Genomic DNA, 27915 nt, shown 5'->3' with positions numbered 1-27915 from the left:
CAATAATTGGCCACTAAATATGCTGATGTCTACTGCAGTGCCACTGCTTTCTAGGCTGAGAAGAGATAGGGGTTATGTACACAGGTACATCTACATACATTGAATTCTTCATCTACATTTAAACCTACAAAGATTTCACAAGATTGGATAAAGACTGATAAGACTCCGGTATACTCAGAAAGACTTTTATTTACAGACAAGATATAGTACCATAAAAGAAAAAGAAGAGAATACCAAACGTGCAGTCACTAACAAATAAATTGAACTTCATGAAAATTAATAAATTCTGCCCTAGGGAAGAGACTTAAGAAATGAAAATCAAAGGCACAGACTGTGAGAGAACACTGGTAAAGATACACCAAATAAGGAACTTCTATCTATGTAGAATGTATCAAATCACAAAATAGTAAGAAACCAACCAATTTTTCTAAAAGTAGGCAAAAAAACACAGACAATTCCCTAAGGAAGATACATGGGTGGCAGATAAACACAGAGAATAATGCTCAACACTGACTCACTATGGAGATGCAAGGTAAAACCACACACCTACTAGAGTGGCTGAAATGAATAAAGGGCCTGTGTCTTACATACAAAGGTCAGCAATGTGAAGAAACTGGAAATCGCATATACTCTAGGAGGAAATATGAAATGTCACAGCTATCTAGGACACAACTTGGCAAGTTCTTACAAAGTTAAATAGATCAACTTCCTGCATGACAGTGTGAGGAACTTTGTGGGCCTGCTTATTAAAATTGGGGAAAATTATAAAAACACAACTTAAAGTCTCTGGAAATGGTCCTAAGGGTATACTGCAAACAAGGAAACATTTCCTCAAGAACACCTAATATTCAGTAAGAACAGCAAGAGCCAGTCACATCTGAACCAAGACCGTTACCTCTCCCCATTCCAGTGACAGAGGTAGAAACTCTGCTCCAAATGGATACATCCAGGAACACGGGACTCCCTCTTCCTGGAGCGCCGAGGCAGAGGCCGACCTTCTCAGGAGGCAGTATGTCAGCATAGCTGGATGAGTGATGGTCCACTGCGGCTCCCTCACGAAGGCTACGTGCAGAGCTCCTCTGTCTGAAGTTAGGATGCCCGTGAGACCACACGTGCACTGCACTCCTAAAGCTTCTCTCCAGTGTGAACATTCTGATGCCCAACAAGGTTAAGTCTGTGGCTGAAGCCAAAAGACTCTTCACATTGACTGTATTCATCAGCCTATCTGGACTGAAGCTTCCACTGCTGAATCAGGGCAGACCTTTGGTAAAAGGCTTTTCCACATTAGTTGCATTCAAGACCTTTCTCCACTGTGAACTTTCTGGTGTTGAATGAGGTTGAAACGCTGGCTAAAGGATTTCCCACAATTACTGCACTCATAAGGCATTTCTCCAGTGTGAATCCTCCGGTGTTTAACAAGGCTGGAGCTGTGGCGAAAAAACTTCCCACATTCCCTGCACTCATAAGGTCTCACTCCAGTGTGAACCCTCTGGTGTTTAACGAGGCTGGAATTCTCACTGAAGAATCTCCCACATTCGTTGCACTTAAAAGGCTTTTCTCCAGTGTGAACTTTTCGATGTTGCATGAGGCTAGAGCTTTGGCTAAAAAATTTCCCACATTCGCTGCACTCGTAAGGCCTTTCTCCAGTGTGAACCCTCCAGTGATTAATAAGGCTTGACTTGTGGCTATAGAATTTCCCACATTCACTGCACTTATAAGGTCTTTCTCCAGTGTGAACTCTCTGGTGTTTCATGAGGCTTGAGTTAAAGCTAAAGAATTTCCCACATTGGCTGCACTCATAAGGCCTCACTCCAGTGTGGATCCTGTGATGCTGAACCAGCGTGGAATTATGCCTGAAAGCTTTTCCACATTCACTGCATGTAAAAGGCTTTTCTCCAGTGTGGACTCTCTGGTGTTGAATGAGGTCGGCATTGCGGCTAAAAGATTTTCCACACTCCCTACACCCGTAAGGCCTTTCTCCAGTGTGAACTATTTGGTGTATAAAAAGGTTTGATTTATGGCTAAATAACTTCCCGCATTCACTGCACTCATAAGGCTTTTCTCCAGTATGTAGTCTCTGGTGCTGAACAAGTAAGTATTTCTGACCAAAGGCTTTCCCACATTCACTGCATTCGTAATGCCTTTTTCCAGGCTGGAAGGCCTCCCCACCTTCGGTGCTCCTATGTGGCTTCCCTCCACTGTGGGTCACCTGATGGTTAAGAAAACCAGCACTAACTGGGAAGTCCTTCCCACCCTCCCCGCCCTCTTCTCTCCTTAAAGATCTCTCTCCACGGTGCAGCTTCTGCTGTTGAAGTTTTGCTCTGAACACTCCTTCTACATAAACACTCTGCCCAGAAGGCGCGTCCTCGACCTCTGCTCTACGCCGCAAACCTGAAAGCAAAGAGATGCTGGTGAAGTGTGTGTGCACTTCCGTGCAGGGGAGGGGGGAGCACACTTACAGATGTGTCCGACCCACCCAGGAATCAGTCCACAGTATTGCCGGCAGAATCGGGCCTGGGGTTCGGGGCCAGGGAGGGCCTGCTGTGCAGTGCCAGGCCTGGTGGGCTCACACACTGGCGAGGGGCCTCATGAGCAGCAAGGACACAGGACGGGGTGTAGGCTGGGTCTCCAACACATTCCTCTGCAAATGGCCTTCAGCAAGGCCGCTGAGGGCACAGGAACACCGTGCGGAAGGGTGTGTCCAGGCCCAGAAGAAATCAAATGCAACTGAACAGCTGGTGTTCAAGGACCATTAAGGATACATGCATGCCTCATGACACTCGGTGAACGCCTGTACCGTAACCTTGAAAACTCCATATTCTCCCACTGCCTCTACATCCCCACAAACAGGCTGTGAGCTATGTGACCACGTGCACTAGTGTGACTAGGTGGGGCCCTGCCACAAGTCCCCCTTCCTGCCCGCCCATGACTGGGACCTGGTGCCATTCAAACGCACCAATGAAATTCCCTCACTCCTTTTCTTGTGCACCACCCCCTGCCTCCCAGTTCAAGCACTTGCCCACAGGTCGCCTCTACATCCCAGCCTGGCTGAGCTCCCTCCCTGTGCTCTCCCTCCCAGCGGAGTATAAATTTTGTTTATTCCCGCGCCTGCCCCACAAGCGAATACAAAATGGTTGGCGTCACAAACAGGATGGTCTGGTCACAGGGCGAAGATTTAGGAAATGTCTGGAACTGCTCAGTTTATTAACCCGCTGTCCCAGACGGGCTCCACCACCTGGGGAGGCAGTGCAGTGCTCCTATGTGCTGGTTTGAGCTGTTGTGTCGCCTCTCAGGCACTGCCAAGGCTTTCCACACTAAATTGTGGAGTTCATTCTCCTAAAATACCCTGAGACTTCACTTCTTGCCAGGCCTGACTCAACAGGGTGGTGGGGATGGGGACTGGGCGAGTGTCCAGGGCTCCCTGATTAAGGGGCAGACTGGTATAGTTGGCTAAACATCTATGAAGTCTCCACGGGGATTGAGGGTGAGGGTGGAAGGGCAGGCTCCCCTCAGCCAGCAAAGACACTGAATGTCAGGTGTGGGCCATTAGCTGCTTGTCAACAGAGGAGGGCTGGGTGACCTTCGGGAGATGCCTCCCGTGTGCTTGCGGCATCAGCACGGGGAGGTTCCTCACGTTCCCACTCAAGTCTGTGTTCCTCCTCAGACCCAACCACCGATCTGCACCCCTTCAATGGGAGTCTACCGTGGCCCCCCATGAGGGTCAGTACTACGGGCACCCCCTTCTCCACCGTGTTGTGTTGCTGCTGTTGCTATTTGTCTCCCAAACCCATGGGTATCAATGGGTCCCGTCCCTGGAGGTAAGTAGCTCAAAATATTAGGCCCAGGATCTCGGCAGGAACATTCAATTCTAGCACCTCCCAATAATCAGAGGAGGTGAACCAATGATTCAAGAAAGGTAAAACAACTTTGAAACATTTCTGGGTTCTGATTAGTGCTGCTGCCTGCCAACTGCGATCTCTGCTCCCAAGGGATAGGACCAACCCCCAAAGGTCATCTGGCCACCACAGCTCTCCTCAATGGACTCCAACCCAGCTGAGGTCACCCACAGAGATGGGGCCACAGGAAGGAAGCATCCAAGGTCTTTCAGACCCAGCAGGTCAAGAACACAGGAGATCACAGGGAACTAGAAGCTAAAATTCATAACTTCACAAGATTGGAAATTCAAACTATTAAAGATTCTGTGCAAAGAGATGGAGTGGAGAAGGAGCTCAGTGGTTACCGAGAGTATTTACTACGGGCGCGCAGCTCTTGTTCACAGAGCCCCAGAGATGAGGCAGCTGCTGGCATCACTTCAAAGAGCTGAAGATGCATCATCTACTTCAGGATCCTCTGGCTCACCAAGGCCAATCTCACATGGTATTTGGGGCTGAAGGCACCCAAGGAGGACATAGGGTATCCCCAATGTCAGCGCAGGGGTGACAGAGGCTAGAATTTTTTGAGGCTATATCAAAGCCTCAGGTGAGGAATCTGAAACCTCTCCCACCCCTCAGGATTCAGAAGCCCTGCCTCCGTGGACTTGGGTTTCCACGGCCTGGAGATGGCTGACAGAAAACCATCCCACTACGAGGGATGCCCTCATGCTCCTCCGCAAAAATCAGAAAGGTTCAGTGGACCTATCAGTGCTTTGAACATTCAGACAAGAACAATCCAGAGGAGCCTCTTTGTCACGGAGTCTCGGAGTTGTTCTTGAAGGCACCCTTCCCAATTCACAGCAGAGCTGCTTAATTTTATCGGCATGTCCACGCCAAGCAGGATGGAATGGATTTCCCGACAGGCCATAAGGGCTCCACCTGCCATGACTCACCTCACAAAGTCTGACTTTTCACACTCCGCCTCCTAGGATGCAGACCCCCCCGCCCCTCCACTATTCAGCCTGCTCTGTCCTTCCCAATTTGCTGATGCTGCTTCTGGGCGATGTGGCTTTGCCTCATTTACTGACAGCTGAGACACCCTATGAACTACTAGTTAAGCTATCCCCAAATTATAACAACTAAAGGAGATTAAAAGAGCCTCACCCATTATTACCCAGAGGTCTGTAGGCTTAGGGAACCACTCCTCTGGAACCACCCAAGGATGCTTCCAGCTCCGAAAATGGCAGCCGCCAAGGCCTCTCCAGTGAGGATTCAGCGGGGCCTCAGGCCCAATCACACTCCCCAAGGGCAATCACCCATATATAACTCTGATAGTTCACTGGAACTCTAAAAATAAACATTTCCTAACTTTACAGACTACAGGAGCCCAAGCTACCATCATTCCAAGCAACCCAACTCAGATTTAAAGGAGGTGCCCCTTTTAAACTACAGGGTAATGCCAGTAAAACAATTCATGGCAACAAAAGTGCACTTGCTGCCAATACTGCAACAATCCTCATTAAACGGCTGCCTGTCACAGTGGCCCCTAATGCTTTGAGTCTTCCTGCTGTAGACAGAGATACCACTACAGGCCGTGTACAAAGCTGGACAAGCCATAGTCCCTGGCCCTGCCAGTAAAAATCACCAAGTGAGAGCCGGGGGCGCCCCTGCTGGTGAAGGCAGTAAATACACCACAGTATCACCTGAAACAAGGGGGCCTTCAGAGCGCTGTTCGAGATCTACTAAAGGAAGGGGCCATTCTTCTAATTTCCTCTTTCAGTAACCCTGTTTGGCCAGTCATCAAGGCTTCTACCAACAGTGCCACTTAACTATCGCTTAAGTTCCCCCCCATCGAGGCTCTGATACCTAACACAACTGAACTAAAGGGTGCCCAGGGACTATTTTGCTGTGGTAGATCTGGGCAGTGTATTTTATTCAGTACCTACTACCAGTCATAGCCCGTGTGCCTTTGCCTTTCAAGGAACCCAACACACATTTACTGAGTTGTCCACCAGTGACTTAGCCCGGCCACCGTCCACCATCTCTCAGGACCCAGAAAGGGTCCCCCCAAAGCACCTTGTCTGCTTACACCACCTGCCTTTGTCCCCAACTATACTCCCCGGGAGTGGCTGCACATTACAATGACGTCACTCTCACAGGCCTTCCACTTGTGCCCAGGAACCAGCCACGCTTGACCAATGCCCCCGTTAGGGCTCTTGCCTCCTCACGGGCACATTAGCCTTCAAGTAACAGCGCCTCTGGATTCCACTACAACCCAAACTCATGGGTACACCACTTTCTGTACCTTCCGCTGCTGACCCCAGGAGTCTGTACGCCAGTGTGCGGTGCTCACACTGGGGATCCCCACAGCTCTTCATCCACCGGGTACCCACCCCCTTTGCTATCGACCCCAGGCAAAACAGGCAACATTTATTCCCATCTGAGTAGGCCTGGCCATACCACGGGAGACACCAGAGCTGGCCCCAGTTCAGCAGCCTTTGTCAAGTGGGATTACGGCATGACTGCCCACCAGCACCTTCCGGCGGCCTCTCAAGGTCACAGACAAAGGCTGTACTAAACACTGTTCCGTGTGCAACAAGCCCACGAGTCTCTAAGCCCACGTGGCCACGGATAACAGACTGGCTTACAACTGTTTACCAGCCAGGAGAGGAGGTGTTCGTGTTCCTCGGGGTACTTCCTGCTGAATGTAAATCACTAATTCTAGATAGCTATAAGCCGAGCTTTGAAGATTAGGCCAAGAGATAAAAATCTTTCAGGGGCGCCTTAGCTGGTTAAGCGTCGGACTCTTGATCTGGGCTCAGGTCCTGATCTCACGGTTTGTGGGCTCGAGCCTTGCTGACAGCAGGGAGCCTGCCTGGGATTCTCTCTCTCCTCTCTCTCTCTGCCCCTCTCTCCGCTTATGCGCGCTCTCTCTCTCAAATGATAAGCATTAAAAAAAAAAAAATCTTTCATAATGTAACCAAAACCTTCCAACAGCTTCCCTTAAACCAAGAGGTACCTGACCTGTTCTCCTGGCTTTCCCCCACTAAGTGCAGTGTCTGGCTGAGGCCTGGGTTTCAAGCCCTCACCCTGTGCCTAGGACCCCTCCCCGCGGTCTACATCAGAGCTTGCCTTGGGTGGCTAGACCAAGCTATGCCAGGCACCTCTAACATCCCCACCCCCAGGAGGCAAGTGTGAGCCGTCCCACCTCGTCCTGCCGATGGGGTTGAGCCACCACAGGCTCAATTGTACTGTAACCTTTTAAACTTCTGTATTTTCCTGCTGCCTCAACATCCCCACAAACAGGCTGTGAGCACTCCACCCAGGTGACCAGCCTACCCAAGTGATGTCCTGTCACAAGTCCCCCTTCTTGACCTCTCCTGTGACCTAGTGACATTCGAATGTTCCAAATGACATGTGCTCACAGCTGTTCTTGCGTCCGCCCCCTGACCCACCGGTCCTCACTCACTCTCTGCTTCCCCCTGCTTGGCTGAGCCCACTCCCCGAGTGCTCCCTCCCACGCGAACCCCTCCCCACACCCCCCCAGTGTGTCGTGACTATCTCTGGACCTACTTATGACCCCCCACACACATACCCTGAGCGTGTCGTGACGGTCTCTGGACCTGCTTGTGACCCCCCTACACACCCACACACCCCCAGCGTGTCGTGACTGTCTCTCTGGACCTGCTGCACATAATAAACTTTGCTTTTTCCTGAGCTGCTCTTGACTCTCCTCTTGTGGCCCTGCCCAACAGACCATCTCATAAAACACAAAACAAGGCCGCTGTTGGGGAACACTGCAGAGGGAGCAGTGGGGAAGATCAGGTGAGATCCGGAGGACGGGCAGAGGGAAGGGGATGGTCCTCAGTCAGAAATCAGAGTAGACGTGGTAAAAGCACAACTGAGAAAGAAAAGCTGGAACTCAGCTGTGGCCTGGGCCTCGGCACCCAACCACCAGGGTCCCGTACAAGGACTCCTGGTATGACCTGAGCCCGTCCGAGTTCACATCTGCCCAGCCCCTCCCTCCAAGTACCTCTTGGCATGGCTGCAGTCATGACTCCACGGGGAGGCAAGGAGGGCTGTCTCCACCACTCCAACTGGGTAATTTCATGAGTCCTGGAAGACGCGAGTCCTAAGGGAGAGATAAGACAGGTAGATCAAAGCGACTCACCTCATGACAGACCACAGGAAAGAAAACTAAATATTACAGAAGAATCTTAGAAGACACTCCTGCAGGAACAGCCCAGTCAAGCAGTGGCTCTGTCGGTGCCTCAATTGCTGTTATAGGCACATCCCACACGTCAGCCAGAGAACAGGGCAGAGCCTGGGGCACAGAGCGGCCATGGACCTTCACGGCATCCCTGGGCCAGGGAGAGGCGACAGGGTGTGACCCATTAGGCTGACCGCAAGACTCCTGATCCCCAAACTTTCCTGCATGGCTTTGGAGCAGCGAGCATTCAGGCAGCTCAAGAACAGAAGGGGTAGTGCACGGAGCCCAGGCCGTCAGAGCACCTACTCAAGAACACAGGGAAGAAGTGCCCACGGTCCGGCTTTGGAAAGGCCAAACCAGCCCGTGAGGGAAAGGGGAAGAGCAGAGCCCAGCCCAGGACACGGCACTGGATTGTGAGGACCTTACCCAGAGAGGCCATCAGTGCAAAGTTCTCCAGCATCACATCACGGTACAGGAGTCTCTGGGCTTCATCAAGGAGACCCCACTCTTCCCAGGAGAAGCGGACAGCCACGTCCTCAAAGGTCACACAGCCCTGTCAAGATGGGGCAGCTGAGTTTATGTGTACCCTCCTTTCCCAGGACTCCAGCCATCCCCACAAACGTCCTCACCTCAGAGGAGCCATTGATGCCTGCTTGCTCCTCACTGTCCCGATAAGCACTGTTCAGTCCTCAGCAACAAGGAAAATGCCACCTGAGTTCTGGGCCTGGCATGCAGAGCGTCACCCTCCTGCCAGACAATTCACTTGGAGTCCCCCAGACTGTGCTTCCCAAACACAACTAACTTGGGGCCACTGTGCTCCCTTCAGCCCCTGTACAAGGGCCTGGAGCCATCCCAACACGACGTCACTGTGCCACACCTCCCTTCGTATCTCCGCCCCCCCCCCCCCCCCCAACGCCATGCATCTCCCTGGCCTCACCAAATGCCACTGTATGCCTTGGCACATGTAATCAGAACCCCATCCTATCCCGGACTTCCCAAGGCAACCCCCAGGCCTGTTTTCGAGGCCTTCCTGCCTGGCCCTCGTCCTCGCTTCATCCTCAGCCACCAGGAACCACACACAGATGTCAGACGCCCTCGGCTCTCCTCCACTGCCGTGTTGCAAAGGGGTCCCCTCACCCGTCTCAGTTTCCTCTGACACTTCTGTGAGCCGAAGCCCACCCGTCTCTCACACGAGGCTGGCCAATTCTCCCCGAAGACCCCCTGTCATCTTGAGCTAATCTCCTGGTCCCAGCAAAGGTCAGAACAGGAGCCTGGGGAGCCCGGAGCTGGATGAATAAGCAGAGGTGCCATCTTCACTGTCACCTCACTGCCCCGTCTCCACATCCATCTCATGGCCACAGGCCACCAGCCAGACCCTCCACACTCCTACACCCGGTCCCCATGGACACTGTTCTCCCTCAGGAGTCCTGTCCAGCAAGGCTTGGTCCTTGGCCCCACACCCCCCTTCCCTTGTTACCATACGGCATCGCCACCAGGGCCTGAAGATGCTCCTGCCAAATCTGATCCATGGCTCCATTCTGACCCACGCACCGTCTGTACCATGGGCGTCTCCAATCTGAGCGCTTCACCTCAGCTCCAGACTTGTGTGTCTGGGCGCCCCCTCGACACATCCACCTGAGGGTCCCTGACACATCTCATTCGACACAGCCCAAACCCGACTCCTGGTATTCCCGCCGAAAATGACTCTTACCACCGAGTCGGCCCTGGTGCTACGTGCCCGCTTCTAGCTGCTAAGACCAAACATCTCGGAGTCACCGCGGACTCTTGTACTTTTTTCTCCCACCCTCCACGTCACAAAGTCTGCTCAGACCTACTGATAAGCAGACACAGATTCCAATATATCTCCCGCCTCTGCAGCCGCCACCAACACTCACCTGACTATTGTGGCTGCCACCTCCCCACGTCCGCTCCTGGCCACTACTCCAGCTCCAATTTCTATTTCCTGCTGTTTCCACCACACACAACAGAGACCTAAAGTTGCGTGAGCATTCATGGCCCAGCCTCACCTCTAGCATTTTCCAATGTTTCTCACTGTGAATGTGATGCCTTATAAACCTAATGCCACTGGTTGCCAGGAATGGGAACCAATCCGTAAAATTCCCGGTCTGGACTCAGGCCCCCGACCTTAGGTGATCACTGTGCAGGGATCTAGGATGGAGGGGTGGGGAGAGTAGTGGGGAAAGAGTCACAGAATCCTGGACACCACGTAGATGGGAACTGAGCAGAGACACCCCTCACAACCCTCTGCACGGTCTGGAAGCAAATCTGCAGCCAACAGGAACCTACAGAAAAGCAAGGCCGGGAGAGGCAGGCAACAGTGTTGGGCCACAAAGGCCGCTCAAGGGCCTCACACCACCCGGGCCTTGGTCCTCAGGGATGCGTCTTACCCGCTGCGTGACTTTGGACAAATATTCAACCACCCTGTGCCTCAGCGTTGGCATCTGTGAAATGGGACTAACAGTGGTGTCCATCCAGTGGGGCAACCGTTTATATCAAACTCATCCCTATGTGTCAAGTACTGAGTAGTGACTCTTACTCTCCTCATAATTAACACTTTTATCAACATTTTTTAGGTTTATTTATTTTGAGAGAGAGAGAGCACACAGACAGGGGAGGAGCAGAGAGAGAGGAAGGGAGGGAGAGAGGGAGAGAGACAGAGAGACAGAGAGAGGGAGAAAGGGAATCCTAAGCAGGCTCCGCGCTGTCAGTGTGGAGCCCGATTTGCAGCTTGAACTCATGAACCATGAAATCATGATCTGAGCTGAAACCAAGAGTCGGACGCTTGACCAACTGAGCCACCCAGGAACCCCCTTTTGTCAACATTTTCAGTGAAAATGCACTGACAATATTGAAAGGGTATTTTGTACATGCCTTTTAACTAATAGAATGTGATATTCGAGACATTTGATTTCAATCAGATGCTTAGCAGTACATTAAAACCTCAATTATTGGGGTGCCTGGGTGGCTCAGCCAGTTAAACGTCTGACTTCAGCTCAGGTCACGATCTCACAGTTCGTGGGTTCCAGCCCCACATCGGGCTCTGTGCTGACAGCTCGGAGCCCAGAGCCTGCTTCGGGTTCTGTGTCTCCCTCTCTCTCTGCCCCTCCTCCACTTGCACTCTAGCTCACTCTCAAAAATAAACATATTTAAAAATTTAAAAAAAACAAACCCTCAGTTATTAAGGACTTACATCAACTTAGCTCATTAAATTTTTATTGTAATTGCCAATGTATGTATGCATATACACACATGTGTGTATGTGTACACGTGTATGCACATGCATATATACACATATGTATGTATTTTTATCAATTAATGTTTAAATAAGCACTTACTCGCATAAAGTCACAAGTTAATAAACTGGGAGCTCAGGCAGAGGAAATGGAGTAGATACTAGCCCTGGTGGCCCCTGGCTGTTTGCTGTGCTCTCCCCTAAGGGCAGTCCTGATGCGGCCTTTCCAAAGACTCAGCCCTCCAGCCCTGAAGGCTGCGGAAACTTAAGCACCAAGAGGGGCTGCTCCACGCACCAGACTGGCCTTTCCTTTCCTCCACAAGGAGCGGACACGGGGGTCCTGCTGAGGCTGGAATGGCAACCATCTCGGTCTCCCTTCCAGTCCTGGGTCCTTACACCCTATAACCCTCCACTGACTCACACACCCACCAGAACCACGTGGGACCACGGGATCCACCACTTTGGAAGCAGCCCCGCCTCCAGGCCCATCTGAAATATGAACTTGGCAATTCTTCTTCCTAAATAGGAGTCCCAGGCCTTGCCCTGGTTCAGGACAATGCCTACCAGCCCTCGGTTTCACACAGACCTCTCCCCAGAACTTGAGACGGGAGTGAGCAAGCTACCCACGTGACACCTGCACGCCACACGGTAACCTCGGTAATCTCGGATTACCCTGTCCCAAATCCAACTCCTACTCTTCTTCCTGAAGCGTGCTCCTGCACGAACTTCCCCATCTCCATCCTTACCGAGATTTTCAGGAAACATTTAGGGGAAAAAAAGAAAAAAGCAAACAAAAACACTGATGGTCCTTCATTCCCTTCTTTCTCTCACAGCCACTTCTGATGCAGCAGGAAATTCTGTCTAGTTTTAAAACTCCATCTGAGACCTATCGGTGCATCCCTTCCCCTGCCATCGGCCCAGCCCCGGCCACAACCCTCTAGCTGTCCACTGAACGGACTTGCTCCGCCCTCCTCACTAAGACGCCTTTGAAAACTCTGAGCAACAGATGGGGTCCCTCCTATGTGCACAGCGTTCCGTGGCCACCAACGGCTCAGAGCGAAGGTTCAGCCGCTCAGGCTGCCTTTCCACTCGTGACCCGTCCCCTCTCGAGCTGTTCCCTGGGGACAAACCCCAGGCCCTGTCCCTCTGCCTGTGACCCTCCTCTGCCTGTGACCCTCCCACACCGCATCACACTGGCTGACAGAAATGGGGACCCGACCCAGGGTCGTGAGCGTGGGCCGCCCCTTCGGATTTCGGCATGTGCGGGGAGGACCCGGGGACCAGCGCTTACCGGAGCCGGGCCCCTCCGCGCGGCCGCCGCCATCGGACTCTGGGCGGAACGGCGTCCTGAGAGGAGGACCAGCACGGGCCCCGCGCACCCCCGACCCCGATCCAGAATCGGGGTCACCCCCGGACGCAGCTGGCGAGCCTCGGACCGGCCTCCTCTCGCGGCTTCCCGCTCCCGTTGCCCCAGCCCCAGGGCAGCCTCCGGGAGCCTCAGATCAGACCGAGCGGCCCTAGACACCCCGAAACGCCCGCCCCTGCGGCCGCGCCACAAGTCCCGCCCAGCGCGTGCCCCACGCGGGGAAACGCCAGTTTTCATTGGCCGAGCGTGAATGCCGCGGGGCGCAGCGCCTCCTGGGTAATGTAGTTTCCACCGCCCCACCGGGGAGGCAGCGGCCAAGGCCCAGAGAGCTGGCTGGAGAAATCTGGGTCAAGAACTGTCCCAGACTCTCCAACAGAGGAGTGTAGCTGGGCCTGGATTTCAGTTTCCCCGAGCATCTGGTGCCACAGGCGTTCCTCCTCGTGAAGGACTGAAAGCGACTCTCACAGTAAAGCGGTTTCCTCGGAATGAACCAATGGTACATTACCAGACTTCCCTTGCCAAGGGGATGCCCGATATCAAAGACAGCGATGGTGAAGCAACGCCTGTTGTGTGAGGAGAAATGGCTTAGTTCTGAACGTAGGTGGGGAGGTAGTCGGGGATCCCAGGTGTTCACCTTCCTGCCTCACCCCACACATCTGTGTGTGTCTCCCCAACCCCCTCCCCCTTTGTAATGTTTTTAAAATTTTATTTATTGAGAGAGAGAGCATAAGCAGGGGAGGGGCAGAGGGGGGGCGGGGACAGAGCATCCGAAGCGGGCTCTGTGCTGACATGCTGACAGCATGAGCTTGATGTGGGGCTGGAACTCACCAACCAGGAGACCATGACCTAAGCTGAAGCCGGATGCCTAACCTACTGAGCCACCCAGGTGCCCGCCCTTTCCCTTTTTAAGGGCCCAACATTGGTGTTCAAGTAGGACGATAGGCTTCAAACCCATAAGCCAACACTCCTCTCACTCCCAGATTTCTCCCCTTCATCCCTTTCTATTCCGTGTTCCCACTGCCCTTTCAGTTCCACAGACAAAGCAAACTCCCTGCGCGTAGGAAGGATGCTGAACTATTACTGACACCAGGCAGCACTGGTAAAAGAAACACCACCAGTTTAGTATGTGGACTCCCGGCACCTCCCTCACCGCTGGTTCCATTTCTTTGGACCCTGTCTTCATTTCCCCAATTCTTCTCCTGTCCCTCTCATCTGTAGGCTGAGCAGTGACTAAATCCATCACTGCCTTGGAATCACTCGTGAGAACAAAAGATAATGAAGCATTGTCTCCTTCCTGTGACTTTCTGGAAGTAGGTGTTAAGTGCTAGGTGATTCTGGAAAGGAATTTAGAGTCAATATCGGAGTTGAGAACAGGAAATGATAGAGACTCAAGTGGCACTAGTTATTAAATCAGGCCACAATGTGGCATGTGACTCTAGACTATCATTTAGGGAAATATACATAAGTGGTAAACTATAAAGATATCAATAGCATGATGATCAAAATGTCAGATGAACTCTAGGGAGCCTCAGGGTCATGTAAAAGGAGCAAGGGACAAGGAGTGCCTAGGAAACATATATTCTGTTTTACATTGGGTGATAGTTTTATAGGTGTGGTCTTTCTGAAAGAAAAGACACGGGGCTCCTGGGTGACTCAGTCCATGAAGCATCCAACTCTTGGTCTTGGCTCAGGTCATGATCTCATGGTTTGTGAGATCAAACCCCACGTTGGGCTCTGTGCTAACAGCATGGAGCCTGCTTGGGATTCTCCCTCTTTCTCTGCCCCTCCGTGGCTCTCTCTCACACACACACTCTCTCTGTCTCAAAAATAAATAAATAAACTTAAAAAAGAAAGCATGAAGGGCACCTGGGTGGCTCAGTCTGTTGAGGGTTGACTGTCCAACTCTTGATTTTGGCTCAGGTGATGATGCCAAGGTCATGGGATCGAGCCCCACATCGAGCTCCCACTCAACATGGAGTGTGCTTAAGATTGTCTCCCCCTCTGCCCCTCTCCCTGCTCCCTAAAAAGAAAAGAAAAGAAAAGAAAAAGCACAATTTGTACATCTCTTATTAACAGTCAACTGAATGTATAGCAGTTTTTAAAGTAAAGAAAGAGAAAAGGTTATGTAGATAGTTTAATTTTGTCACAGGAATAAACAAATGGATGATCTCAATAGCCTGAAACAGCCACACAAGGATGTGGAATTTGATCACTGGATCAGTGAGGACAGAACAGGCAATTTAATCATTTAGTTTAGGTAAAATGATTATCTACTGTCTCCAAACGTAACTGGGATTAGTTCTAATTAGCTGTGGTAAGACATACAGACACAGAAATTATTTTCAGAAAGGAAGAAGCCATCACTCCAATCCTTAGAAATAAGAGGCATGCCATGCAATGTAAGGCCACATGGAGAAGCACCAGGGTGGATCAGGAGGCAGAGAAGGAGAGGTGAAAGATGGCCCAGAGTCTTTACTGGGGTTCTCATGGGAAGGACAAGCCAGGCAGGGTAGGTACACTGAGCAAAGCTTGGATTGGATAGTTTGAATAACTTTAGCGGACTCTGGGATATAGTCAGTAGGACTCAACAGCTGCTACTCCTTCTGGGTGAAATCTACAGTCCCATTCCTGAAAGCTGTCAATGTTTTGTTTACTTTGAAAAGGAGAAAGAGGTCTCCGCTCCCCTCAAGGAGAACAGTACAGCAGAGAACATAGGCTACATGTCCTGGTCGACCTCAGGTAGGCTGGGCAGGACTTTGGGGTGGGACCGAATCCAAATCTGTTTACCTGATGCGCAGCAAAGCCAATCACTGGGACATAAGATATGCAGGAGGGAAATGGGAACTATACTCTTGAACTTTTATGGGTTTTTTAATATTTTTTTTCAACGTTTTTTATTTATTTTTGGAACAGAGAGAGACAGAGCATGAACGGGGGAGGGGCAGAGAGAGAGGGAGACACAGAATCGGAAACAGGCTCCAGGCTCCGAGCCATCCGCCCAGAGCCTGACGCGGGGCTCGAACTCACGGACCGCGAGATCGTGACCTGGCTGAAGTCGGACGCTTAACCGACTGCGCCACCCAGGCGCCCCGAACTTTTATCTTTTTTAAATGTTTTTTAAATATTTATTTATTGTTGAGAGAGACAGAGAGAGAGGGAGACACAGAATCCAAGCAGGCTCCAGGTTCTGAGCTGTCAGTGCAGAGCTCAACATGGGTCTCGAGTTCAAAAACCATGAGATCATGACCTGAGCTCAAGTGGGATGCTTAACTGACTGAGCCACCAGGTGCCTCCTCTTGAACTTTTCTCTATAACTCTGCCCACTTCCTTGTCTTCCTCAGAACACTATCCACGTTTCTACCTGAATCTGTGTCTCCTGAATTGCAATTCTAATTGCCAAATAAGACTCTGTTGTTTTTCATTGTCAGTGACTTCTTTCTTGGTCAACAAGTTATATTCCAAATTTTTCCTCTTCTAGCCTAAAAAAATATATGCTCTGATCCTATTTATCATATTTAAGCTAAAAATCACAAATATCTATTTGATACATTAATACATTTGAGTTGTGAAAAATAGTTAATGGGAAACCTCACTAAAAGGAGTCAAGAGGTTTCCACAGGGGGAGCTCTCACTCTCTCTCTCACTTGTAGTCAATTGCAGACCCAAAAGGAAGAGATGGACTTGACCTTACCTGGACTAGACCTTGCATGTTGATACTCTACTACTCCAACTAAAGGTAGAGATACTTTTCTCATCCCCTCAGGCAACAGCTCAGCCAATAAAGGTGCCACACTATTAATCCCAGTTTACCCCAATGGACTTGTAGTTCATAACAGCCTTCCCAACTTTCCTCTTTTCGCCCTGTGAAATTGTGTCTCTCCTTTGTTCCCCAGACTCACCTACAGTTTTACTGCAGCTTATTTGTCCTGGATTGGAATTCTCTTTTCCCAAATCAGCCCATCTTTTGCTGGTAAAATAACTGGCAGCTTCTATTTTTAAAGTTAACAGAATTACAAATGCATTTTCTTCCCATTTAGAAATATAAGGGATTTAGAACATTAAGCAAATAGCCTTCTCTCAGTGAGTATCTGGAGGAATGCATGGGAATTCCATCATTTTAACCCCACAGGGGGATAGGTTCACATTTTGCATAGATAATGAACATTTGTTTTATTTTTTTTAATTTTTTTAACGTTTTATTTTTATTTTTGAGACAGGGAGAGACAGAGCATGAACAGGGGAGGGTCAGAGAGAGGGAGACACAGAATCCGAAACAGGCTCCAGGCTCCGAGCCATCAGCACAGAGCCCGACGCGGCGCTCGAACTCATGGACCGCGAGGTCATGACCTGAGCCCAAGTCGACCGCTTCACCAACTGAGCCACCCAGGCGCCCCTGAACGTTTGTTTTAATCAAAAGATGCACATCTCTCTCGATCCTTGTTCCTTCTCTCATTGCAGACGTTTCATCTGAGATCAAGCTTTTTCGGACTTGAATATTTTGTTTAGAAATTTATTGCCTGTGGGTTTGTTTTCCATTACATGAATCACTTTGGGCCTCAAATATTCTTATGTCACACTCACTTAAACGACATTTTTTACTGTGTATCCAAATTTAACATTTATTTATTATTGAGATACAGAGAGACACAGAATGTGAGCGGGGGGGGGGGGGGGGCACAGAGAGGGGGAGACACAGAATCCGAAGCAGGCTCCAGGCTCCGAACTGTCAGCACAGAGCCTGAAGCAGGGCTCGAACTCACAAACCGTGAGATCATGACCTGAGCTGAAGTCTGACGGACGCTTAACCGACTGAGCCACCCAGGTGTCCCTATACAAATTTAGTTCTGTGGCTAATTCCTACGCACAGAAGCTGTTCTTCTTGCCCTCCTAACTGCCAATGACATTTGCTAAATCGCCTTTCTCTCAGACATTTGTAAGATACCAAAATGGAATTGAATACATCTCTGTATACAGAGTAAGAAATATCTTGTAAAAAAAAAAAAAAAAGTATTAGACCTGTGTTCGACACAATCACTGACTATACAGGCAGGAGGAATGATTTCTGAGGCAACCAGAGACACAAATATTCCCCGAGTGCTTCAGCGGCGCCCAATATCCCTCTGCCTGTTGCACATCCTGGCCCTGTCTCGAGTCTTTCCTTCTCTTGTTTCTGACCCAAAATGCTGGGTCTCACAAAACTAACTCTAGAACTGCAGGCTACAAGTGTTAGCTTCCAGCTCTAAAAATATGAGTGACATTAGCATACAAGGTGTCCATCTGAGTTTTGGGTGAGCATTCTATGCCTAAAGAGAATATCTCCAAACGTGTGGCAGACTACACTGATGGGAAATATGGTAACGGCTCCTTTAAGGGAAAGCGAAGCTCTGCCCAGTCCTCAACATGACGCAATTTCTAGGCGCCACCAGCTCTATGGAGGCTTCTGCTTTGGAGGCGGCGCGGATGCTCCTTTCCAGTGTAGCTGCTGCCGAAACTGAAACTACGTTACCCAGGAGCCTCCGTGGTGCCGGGCCAATGAATGCCTGGGAAAGTGGCGTTTCCGTTGGTGCGGGAGACGTCAGGGTGGGACTTCCGTTCCCTTCCAGAGCGGACATTTTGTTTGCTTTTGGATTAACCCACCAGGTTGGTCCATCTCGCAGAGAGGTGACCCGAGAGGGAAAACACTGGAGGAGGCGTTGTCTCCCCTGAGCTGAGGCGGGCCTGAGGGTCGCGTCCTCGCACCCGCCGATCGTTAATGACCCTCTCCTCTCCCTGCGCCTTCTCGGGTCCGCCGGTTCGGGTGGAGGCGGCCCCACTGACGGACGAGGGGCAGGTGGGTGCTGCGCTCTCGGGCCCTCCCCGACTTCCCTTTCTGAACCCGAGCTCGAATGAGGGCTGCTTCAGGTCCCTGCAGGTTAGGCCCCTGTGTCCAGACAGCAGGGGCGGTTGGGTCCCGTTTCTGACAGCCGGTGTTTGGGGTGTGGAAGGACGATGCAGGGAGGGCCCAGCATGTGCGAAGGCTCGGAGGAGCGACAGCCGGAGGCTGCGGGATACCTGGGGCCGTTGGTTTGTGAAAGGGTCAGGGAGTGTGAGGAGTTACACTTGCAGCGACATTCAGAGGGGCTGTGCCTTCATTCTGAGCGCCCCGGGAGCCATGGAAGGTTCTAACGGGAGGGACGCGATCTGAAGGTTTTCAAAGTATTTCATAGACTGATTATGGAACAAACTTGGGGTGGAGGTCAGGAGATGATGAGGACAGTGAGGCACAGACAGACAGACCTAGTCCGAGTTTACACAGCTGTTAGGTGGCCCTAAAGACTGAGGCACAGAGGGTGGACAGTCAGCCCCAGGTTTTTGTGTTGGGGCAGGAGTAGGGGGGAGCCGTGAGCTTTTGGGGCTCCTTCGTGGTTTCTTGTCTCTCACAGCCTCCTCTTTCCACAGGTTCCCACGAACTCAGAAGTAATTATGGACCCTGTGCAGGTGAGGGAAGGGTGTCTGTGCTCTGGATCCCACCCCATCCACATGATCTCCAGGATTGTGGTGTCCTACGACACTTTGCTTACACTGCCCCAGCGCATGAGTCTGAGGACCCTGGAGAAATCCTCAGCCCAGAGTTATAGGTCCAGGCCACGGGTTATATGGGAGGGTTCCTATATTGAGTGACTGTTAAAACATTGTTCCAGGTACCGGAAACCAACAGGGAGGAGAGACTGAGATTAAAGGTTTCAAGAAACCGCAGGTCTCCACCACGTGCGGTAGGAATCAGGAGCAGGTGGGCAGGAGTCCGGTCTGAGATGGCCCGCTGACAGGCTGGGCCTCCATTCTGAGGGTTGTGTAGCCGTGGGGTAGGGGCAGAGGAGGGAGGTGATCTGATCCAGGTTTTAGCAGGCCCCCTCTGGATGCCAGGTGGAGAACAGACTGTGTGTGGTGAGGGTTCAGGGAGCTGTGGTAGCCACGAGGAGACCAGGGAGGAGGGCGCTTCAGCATTCTAGGTGAGTGGTAGTAATGGATGGGCCACAGGGGAGCTGTGTAGACGGGAGAAGTATTGGATCAGATTTTTTGAAGTGAGAGAGAGAACCCTGAGGCTTTAGGTCTTATCACCTGGAAGGGTAGATGTTCCATCAGCCAAGATGGGCATGTCAGTGATAGACGTAACTCAGATCAGATTTCAGGATTTTATTTGTGGCCTGGCGACGAGTCTTAACGTGTGCCAGAGAACACTGAGTGGAGGTGTCAGGTGAGCTGCTGAAGACAGGACTGGACTTCGGTGGAGGGCGTGAGGCTGGAGACATCTAAGGAATAGAAGCGGGTGTGTAGGTGGGCTTGAGAGGAGGAATTTGCACAACAGTGTGGTTAGCGAGCCAGGAAAGTAATGGTGGAGGCCAGTGTCTGGGTGGGGGGCCAGAGTTGTGAGAGACCCTATGAATAGTGTGCATATGGAAAGGAGTGTGAACCGCTGGCTCCTGGGCCCTGGTACTGGGGACTTAGAGGACAAAGGTGAGTCCAGCTTTGGTTGTCCGGTAGCATGATGGTAGCAGCCACCGGAGAACTAGCTGGCGGGAGGTGGGGGAGGGGACTGCAGCTCCACAGACCAGGCCCAGAGCTTCAGTGGTGCCTCTCTGACCACCTGCCTGTTGCTGCCCTGGGTGGACACAGTAATCAAAGGGACTTTAGGAGAGAGCAGGCACCTTTGGCACCCAGTCCCCGTTACTTCCTCTGAGTTGAGGAATTAGGTAGGAAGGAACTTGGCGGGGAGATCTGTGGGGGCCTAGGTGCGTGTCCTCGGGAGAGAGGCTGCTCATGGACTTGGCTTTCGCCATTGTGGCAGGGGCAGGTGAACTTTGAGGACGTGGCCGTGTACTTCTCCCGGGAGGAGTGGGGGCTCCTTGATGAGGCTCAGAGGCTCCTGTACCGCGATGTGATGCTGGAGAACTTGGCACTTACGGCCTCGCTGGGTAAGGTCCCCTACACCCACCCTAGTGTTCTGGACTGGGCTCTGCCGCTCCCCTGTTCCCCAAGGGCGTCTAGCTCTTCCTGTATCAGAGATTGTCCTCTCTCTGACTGAGTACCCCTCTCCAGATCCAAGCACCCCTGTGTTCTAGTTTCTACCTGCTTCCTCTAGCTGATGTTTCCAGTAGTCTGCCTGGGCCAGGAACTGCAGGGACCAGTGTGGTCACTACTAGCCGAGCCCATTGAGCTATTCTTAGTAAGACCCTACTTTGAGGTTATTTTTATAATATTTAGTTTTCTTCTCTGAGTGGTGGGTTACCCAGACCAGTGCTGGCCATTTACCTGTCTCATCTTCTTCTTAGGATATGAATCTTCCATGTCCCTCGGGGTTGCCTCACTGGAGCTGGGCGGCAAGCCCTGGGTATCTGACTGGGCAGACGTTACTCCAGCCAGGACCAGAGAGGCTCAGGGTGGGTGTGGCCCTGGGGAGTGGGAGCGGGGAAGGATGTGGTGTCAGGGCTGGGTTCTGGTCACTCCCTACCCTCTCTTCCCACGTTTGTTTCTTTCTGTCTTTGGTTTCCCACGTGCACACTTGTCTTATGCTCTGAACTTTGACCTCTGTCTGTTCACCACCTCTGTCTCCATATCTCACCTGTTCCTCTGCACTGCTCCCCAACGTTGGCCTATACTTAGTGGTTATGAGATATGCACATACGCCAAACAGTCCTTAAATATCAGGTGTTCAGTGGTAGCTATTCAGTAGACATACCTTCTACACAACTCTCACTGTCCCCAGCAGCCAAAGCCTCACTGAAACCCTGAAATGCTCTTCCTGGCTTGTACCCTACATTTGTGTTCTGTCCCAGCCAAGGCCTCTTCCATCCTATGATCTTTAGATGCTAACTACTGGTTAGCAGCTCTTTATTCGTCTGGAGCTTGGGCCTCTTGTTCTGACAGCAGTCCTATGACCTTGATCTTATTTCCGTTAGACACACATTTGTAATGAGGCTGCCCTTCCCATCAGTGTCCGTTTGCACTTCACCAGCATTTGTCTGCTTTCAGGTTCTTGGCATGGAACGGAGGACGAGGAGACAGCTTTTGAGCAGAACATTTCTGTGGGTGTGTCACAGGTCAGGACTTCCAAGGCAGGCCCTTCTACCCAGAAGGCCCACCCCTGTGAGACATGTGGCCCACTCTTGAAAGACATTTTGCACTTGGCTGAGCCCCAGGGAACACACCCTGGGCAGAAATCATACACATGTGGGGCATGTGGGAAACAGTTCTGGTTCAGTACAAACCTTCAGCACCAGAAGCAGCACAGTGGAGGGGAACCCTTCAGAGGGAACGAGGGCGGCACCTTGCTTGTGAACAGCTGCCCTGTCGAACCATTGGAGATGCCTTTTATGACCGGGAAGGGTTATAAGGACTTCCCAACTAGCTCAAGCATTTTCCAGCACCGTGCCCCTCATAGCAATTGGAAGCCAAACAGTAACGCCAAATGTGTGGAGGCCTTTCACAGTGGACAAAGGCATTACGAGTGCAGCGAATGTGGGAAGGTCTTCAGCCGCAAAGACTCACTTGTCCAGCATCAGAGAGTCCACACTGGAGAAAGGCCTTATGAGTGCAGCGAATGTGGGAAAACCTTCAGCCGCAAACCCATACTTGCTCAGCACCAGAGAATCCACACTGGAGAAATGCCATATGAGTGTGGCATATGTGGGAAAGTTTTCAATCATAGCTCCAACCTTATTGTACACCAGAGAGTCCACACTGGAGCAAGGCCTTACAAGTGCAGCGAGTGTGGGAAAGCCTACAGCCACAAATCCACACTTGTTCAGCATGAGAGCATTCACACTGGAGAAAGGCCTTACGAGTGCAGCGAATGTGGGAAATACTTTGGTCACAAATACAGACTCATTAAACACTGGAGCGTCCATACTGGGGCAAGGCCCTATGAGTGCATTGCCTGTGGGAAGTTCTTTAGCCAGAGCTCTGACCTTATTGCGCACCAGAGAGTTCACAATGGTGAAAAGCCCTATGTGTGCAGCGACTGTGGAAAAGCCTTTAGCCACAAACATGTACTTGTTCAGCATCATAGAATTCACACTGGAGAAAGGCCATATAAGTGCAGTGAGTGCGGGAAGGCCTTCAGGCAAAGAGCTTCCCTCATCCGACATTGGAAAGTTCACACTGGAGAAAGGCCTTAGTATAGTAGGGAGTATACCGTTTCCTTGTGCAACATAGCAACTGACACTAAAGAGAAGCTCTGAGTTTAGCCTTCTGTGAGTAGCCATCAGCTGGAAGTTGAACCTCATACGTTTAAACATCCACCCTGGGGAGGTTGAGTCAGAAGCTTTCTGGTGCAGTGTTGTACTTTATAACATGCCCAGGACCTTTGCCAGAATTCTGTGGCCACCAGTGTCTGTGAAGAAAAACCAGCCATGTATGGAAGGGCAGAGTCCCACATTGCACAAGTCACCCCGACGTGCTCTAATAGGCAGATCTCTGCTGCTCCTCCCTTTCCTAGAGGGAATCATCAGTAGTAGAGCCCATTAAAAATCCTCACTCCTTCCTGCCTTTGCCTCCATCAGCTGGTTTAAGCAAGGATATGACTCAGTTTTGGTCATAAGCTTGCAGGCTTTGTTCTGCTGGCTGTTTGCAGAGAAGGTTTCCATTTTTCATGGACTTTGTTAGTCCCATTTTTTTTTTTTAATTTTTTTTTTCAACGTTTATTTATTTTTGGGACAGGGAGAGACAGAGCATGAACGGGGGAGGGTCAGAGAGAGGGAGACAGAGAATCGGAAACAGGCTCCAGGCTCTGAGCCATCAGCCCAGAGCCTGACGCGGGGCTCGAACCCACGGACCGCAAGATCGTGACCTGGCTGAAGTCGGACGCTCAACCGACTGCACCACCCAGGCGCCCCGAGTCCCATTTTGCACTTAACGATGAATTTATCCAGTCTCCAAGTCACCTACTTTGGGAATTGCCTGCCTCACACTGTTCTGTTTTTGCAAGCAATACCTTAGTTTTCCAACTACCTTTAGTCTTGGGGACTCTGTTCACTCTGTGGGTTGTGCTGAGAACAGGATTGGGCTCTGCCGGCATGAAGGGAGGAACAGGTTTTGTGAGAACTCCAAATGTTGTGTCTCAGTGGTGGTAGCAGAATGGCAAAGAACAGCTCTCGTTTTAGTTTTAGTCTAACTTGCATCACTGCTCAAGGCTGTCTATGAAAGAATACTGATCTTGGTGGGTCTAATATTTTGGCCTGTATTCCAAGATTATTTGTGTGGTCAAGGTCACCCCGAGTAGTGGGCAGTTGTTGTGACAGTCTCTGGTGTTCTGGGAGCAGTTTGAATTGATTCCCTTGTTCCAGAGGGATGTTTCATGTTCCCATATTTTCTTGAGGAGAACTTGGCCCCTTGAGACCTGCGAATGGCCCTGAAATCTACTATTCGTAGGAAGATGTCCCTGTCCCCTAAAAAGACTAGGTAGGAATCCTGATTGGTACGGGGACACTGATTAATAGGGAATTGGGAGCAAACTGTAGGGAATGTGACTCTTGTAAAGGTATATCCACATGTTTCCATCACTGTGGCTTCGGTATGAGGGCTTATGGAAATTCTCAGGATTCCCGTATTTGTGTCTCTTACGGCTACTGTCACTGTCAGCAACCTACATTTTCTGCAATAAACTGTACTTATTTATAGTATACAATTCGGTTAGTTTTTTTTTTTTTTTTAATTTTTTTTTTCAACGTTTATTTTTGGGACAGAGAGAGACAGAGCATGAACGGGGGAGGGGCAGAGAGAGAGGGAGACAGAGAATCGGAAACAGGCTCCAGGCTCCGAGCCATCAGCCCAGAGCCTGACGGGGGGCTCAAACTCACGGACCGCGAGATCGTGACCTGGCTGAAGTCGGACGCTTAACCGACTGCGCCACCCAGGCGCCCCTACAATTCGGTTAGTTTTGATAACATGTTTGCACCTGTGAAAGCAAAGTTTTCTGATTTGCCCTCCAATCCCTCTCCTCCTTACCCATTCCTAGGCAACCACCCATCTTGCTTTCTGTCAATGCAGATTTTATTTCCTAGGATTTTATATGGAAAAATATACATCTACAGGTAACACTTTAATATGTGCTCTTGTGTATATGGCTTTATTTAACTCTGCATAATTATTTTTGTCGTTCATTAGTCTTTTTCTAGAAGTAATTTTTTTCTTTTTCAGGAAATGACTTATTCTATAGGTAACACAGACTAATCCTGGTATAAGTAGAAGGGGGCCCCTTGACAGAATACAAGGAGGTAGGGATTTCAGAGTCTCTTGTATGTTGGTTACCACAATCATAGTTTTTTTTTTCTTTACATTTTTAGTCTTTTAATGATTAATTACATTGACTAATTTTCAAAAGCTGAACCCACTTTACATTTCTGCAGTGAGCCCCATTTGGTCACAATGTATTCTTTTTATGTATCGTTGCATTTATTTGTTGTGTTTCTCTTCATAAGGATTTTTGCATCTATGCTCATGAGGGATGTTAGTCTCTAATTTTCCCTAATGCCTGGGTTTAGTTGGTATCACCATAATGCTGCCTTTACACATTAAGTTGGTTAAGTATTCCCTGATTTTTAATTTTCTGGAACAGTTTTTGAAGAATTGGTATTGTTTCTTTCTTTTGTAGAATTCACCAGAGAATTAACTGGGCCTGGAGTTTATGGGAAGATTTACAACTACAAATTTAATTTTCATAGTGGATATAGATCTATAGACGTTACCTTTTTGCCCCTAGAGTGAGCATTAGTGATTTGTGTCATTCAAGGAATTCAGTTTATTCAAGTAGTCAAACCTTTCAAACTATTCTCATTATTTTAGTACCTATAGAATCTTAAGTGATGCCACCTGTCTTACTCCTATGTTAACCTTAAAAATAAAACTTCTAGTTATTTTACCAGCAGAAAATGGGTTTATTTAGGAATAGCTCAGAATTGCAATCCAGGACGAGCAAGTTTCAGCAAAACCATGGGCAAGTCTAGAGAACAGAGATGAGAAATGCTTTTTTTTATTGAGGAAAGGGGAAGTTGGGAAGAGCTTTTATACACTGAAAGACCATTGGAGTAAACTGCAAGTTGTAAGTATAGTGGCTTCTCACTGGCTGAGCTGTTGCCATCTCTCATTGGCTGGGTTGTTGCCAGGGGAGGAAGAGATCTTCCGCCTGCTGAGATCACGAAGTTGCGTGGGCTCAAGCTTAGTGGATTTTGCCAATATCAGTTGAGGATCTTGCCCGTAAAGAGGATGGTAGCTGATACAATAGGAACAAAACGATTAGCTCTCCATAGTCTGCTATAGTGCTGTCAGAGACAACGAATAAAAGATGTCACATGGTCTCTTAATTCCCCTGGTTGGCTCTTGTGATTATTGCTGTAAAATTCTAGAATGATTCACCCCTTTTTGGGAGAAAGTCTGGCATGATTCTTCTCTAAGAAATCTCAACCCAATAAATGAATAGGGGCAGAGTAAGGAGAAAAAGAGTGAGTATCTCAAAGGGCCTAGACAAAAGGGAATAGGTTCAGACCCAGGGACCAATTGGAGTTTAGTAGAGACGCCTACTGCTTGAGCCGCTCTAGTATTCTGACGCAAGGACTGCTTTGTAACAGTGGGTCCAAACGCTGCAAATCTAGCTCATGTCATTGGCAGAGCTTCATTTCCAACCTGGAGAGGGGTTTCTCCAAGCTGATTGAGAGGGACAGTTGGGAAGAGCCCCTGTGGTTTCTCAGACCCTCATCACTGAGAATTAGGAAGATACTGGAAAGGCTGACTGAGGGCTGAATGCACCTGGGGTACTTGAATTTGTAGCAATCTTTATTTTTTTTTGAAGCACAACTAAGAGTTCATGGCACCCACCCACCCCCAATTATCAGCAGTGCTTAAAAGTGTCCAAATTCCCCTCTCTCCCTCCAGGATCAAAGCTCTCAGACACCAGGGAACACTACTTTGCAGCAGAATTGTTTCATCGTGCCCCTGTGTCTTCATGTATATTTACCACACTTAACGATGACCCCTTCCCCAGGCAATGTAGGACCCAGAGCTCTGTCCACATCCTCCCGCTCTCCAGAACACAGTGCTTGATGGGGAGAAAGGACGGGGGTCTTTTTTTTTTTTTTTTTAAAGATTTTTCCTTTTTAAAAAATATTTTCTAATGTTTTACTTTATTTTTGAGGGAGAGCATGAATGGGGGAGGGGCAGAGAGAGAGGGAGACAGAATCTAAAGCAGGCTCCAGGCTCTGAGCTGTCAGCACAGAGCTAGACTCGGGCCTGAACCCACAAACCACCAGATCATGAGTTGAGCCGAAGTCAAGAGTCGGATGCTTAACTGAGCCCCCCCCCCAGGCTCCCCAGGAGGACTTTCGAAGCACCCCAATGATAGCATCTTGAGAATAAGTGTATGGTGGTACCTGGGAAGCCCACGCTTAGCTGTGGCCACGCATAGTGGTTTGCCTGTGAGAGTTCCAGGAGCTTTACAACACTTCACAAAAAAATTTATGAAATTAAGCAATGAGATTTCTTCTCCATGTCTGTTTTTTGAGTTTATTGGGAACCTTGCTCAGCTATGTGTTTCATTGTGGTGGTTGTAGCTGTGATTTGGCAGCTGGAAAACTGCTGAGGTTGACTTAGAAGCCCCCGTGTACTCAGGAGTAAAGCACCTGAGAAACACCAGGAGGAGGAAAGAATCCAGACTTGCCTGCACGGCTGGAACTACAGGGTTCTCCCCAAGACTTTGGGGGAAATGCAAATCACCCAAACCATAGCTAAGCACCCACCAAAATGGCCCCCTCCCCAAACCACTCTAGGTCCACTATCCCTGAAGCCAACTCAGGCACGCTGACCCCTCCAGCAGTCTGTAACCACCCCCCGCCCCTCGCTCTACCCCTGCCCCCTGCCAGCTTCACACTGACTCCTGGGCCTTCTTGGCAGCATTTCCAAGTTAGGTTTTCTGCCACCTGCGCTTGGGCTGATTTGCTCCCATCATGTATCTTTCCGTGTTTACATTCAGGATTCAAACCTGGGTGAGTCTCCACGTTGTGTCAAGGTGTGCCTCCAGCTCCCAGTTCTGACCAGCAGCAAAGCATCATCAAACCTGCGGGGATGGGACCAGGATGGGGGGGACGGGGGACTCTCTCCAAGCCAGGTGGAAATCACCTTGTCACCCTCAGCCCATGGGGATTGTGTGATTGTGCGTGTGTATCTGCATACCAGGCTTTTGGGTGTC

At 50.2% G+C, this 27915-nt stretch overlaps 2 protein-coding genes and 1 long non-coding RNA gene across 9 annotated transcripts; 2 read left to right on the top strand and 1 right to left on the bottom strand.

Moving 5' to 3' along the window:
* Positions 1-312: 312 nt before the first annotated feature.
* LOC112850991 (uncharacterized) lies at positions 313-12879 on the bottom strand. Its single transcript, XM_025914499.2, has 4 exons — positions 12627-12879; positions 8509-8635; positions 7906-8004; positions 313-2391 (listed from the first exon to the last, which is right to left on the bottom strand). The coding sequence occupies exons 1-4, from the start codon at positions 12657-12659 to the stop codon at positions 1295-1297; spliced, it is 1356 nt and encodes a 451-aa protein (XP_025770284.1). The 5' UTR covers positions 12660-12879; the 3' UTR covers positions 313-1294.
* A 5419-nt stretch (positions 12880-18298) lies between these two features.
* ZNF772 (zinc finger protein 772) lies at positions 18299-23073 on the top strand. 7 transcript variants are annotated; one of them, XM_086690839.1, is made up of 5 exons: positions 18299-18531; positions 19140-19178; positions 20533-20653; positions 21011-21118; positions 21711-23073. In XM_086690839.1, the coding sequence occupies exons 1-5, from the start codon at positions 18454-18456 to the stop codon at positions 22853-22855; spliced, it is 1491 nt and encodes a 496-aa protein (XP_086546965.1). In that variant the 5' UTR covers positions 18299-18453; the 3' UTR covers positions 22856-23073. The 7 variants fall into 7 exon arrangements, with proteins under 7 accessions (XP_086546965.1, XP_025770283.2, XP_086546970.1 ...); XM_025914498.2 differs by having other exon boundaries at positions 20527-20653; XM_086690841.1 differs by having other exon boundaries at positions 18313-18341; positions 20527-20653.
* Positions 23074-24378: 1305 nt separating this feature from the next.
* LOC147573894 (uncharacterized) lies at positions 24379-26038 on the top strand. Its single transcript, XR_015245109.1, has 2 exons — positions 24379-24952; positions 25330-26038. It is a non-coding gene; the product is annotated as an uncharacterized LOC147573894 (long non-coding RNA).
* The last annotated feature ends 1877 nt before the right edge of the window (positions 26039-27915 follow it).

The sequence above is a fragment of the Puma concolor genome, chromosome E2 (genome assembly GCF_028749965.1).
Source record: "Puma concolor isolate L17-30 chromosome E2, mPumCon1.1.hap2, whole genome shotgun sequence".
NCBI classification, from domain to species: domain Eukaryota; kingdom Metazoa; phylum Chordata; class Mammalia; order Carnivora; family Felidae; genus Puma; species Puma concolor.
This window is presented reverse-complemented; position numbering and strand designations above follow the sequence as displayed.

Coding starts and splice junctions, on each gene's coding strand:
- LOC112850991 (XM_025914499.2), bottom strand. CDS start 12,659: ATGGCGGCGGCCGCGCGGAGGGGCCCGGCTCCG. Junction 8,636..12,626: donor CGCGGAGGGGCCCGGCTCCG/GTAAGCGCTGGT, acceptor CCATCTTGACAG/GGCTGTGTGACCTTTGAGGA. Junction 8,005..8,508: donor TGCACTGATGGCCTCTCTGG/GTAAGGTCCTCA, acceptor TCTCTCCCTTAG/GACTCGCGTCTTCCAGGACT.
- ZNF772 (XM_025914498.2), top strand. CDS start 18,454: ATGACCCTCTCCTCTCCCTGCGCCTTCTCGGGTCCGCCGGTTCGGGTG. Junction 19,179..20,526: donor TAATTATGGACCCTGTGCAG/GTGAGGGAAGGG, acceptor CCATTGTGGCAG/GGGCAGGTGAACTTTGAGGA. Junction 21,119..21,710: donor CAGGACCAGAGAGGCTCAGG/GTGGGTGTGGCC, acceptor GTCTGCTTTCAG/GTTCTTGGCATGGAACGGAG.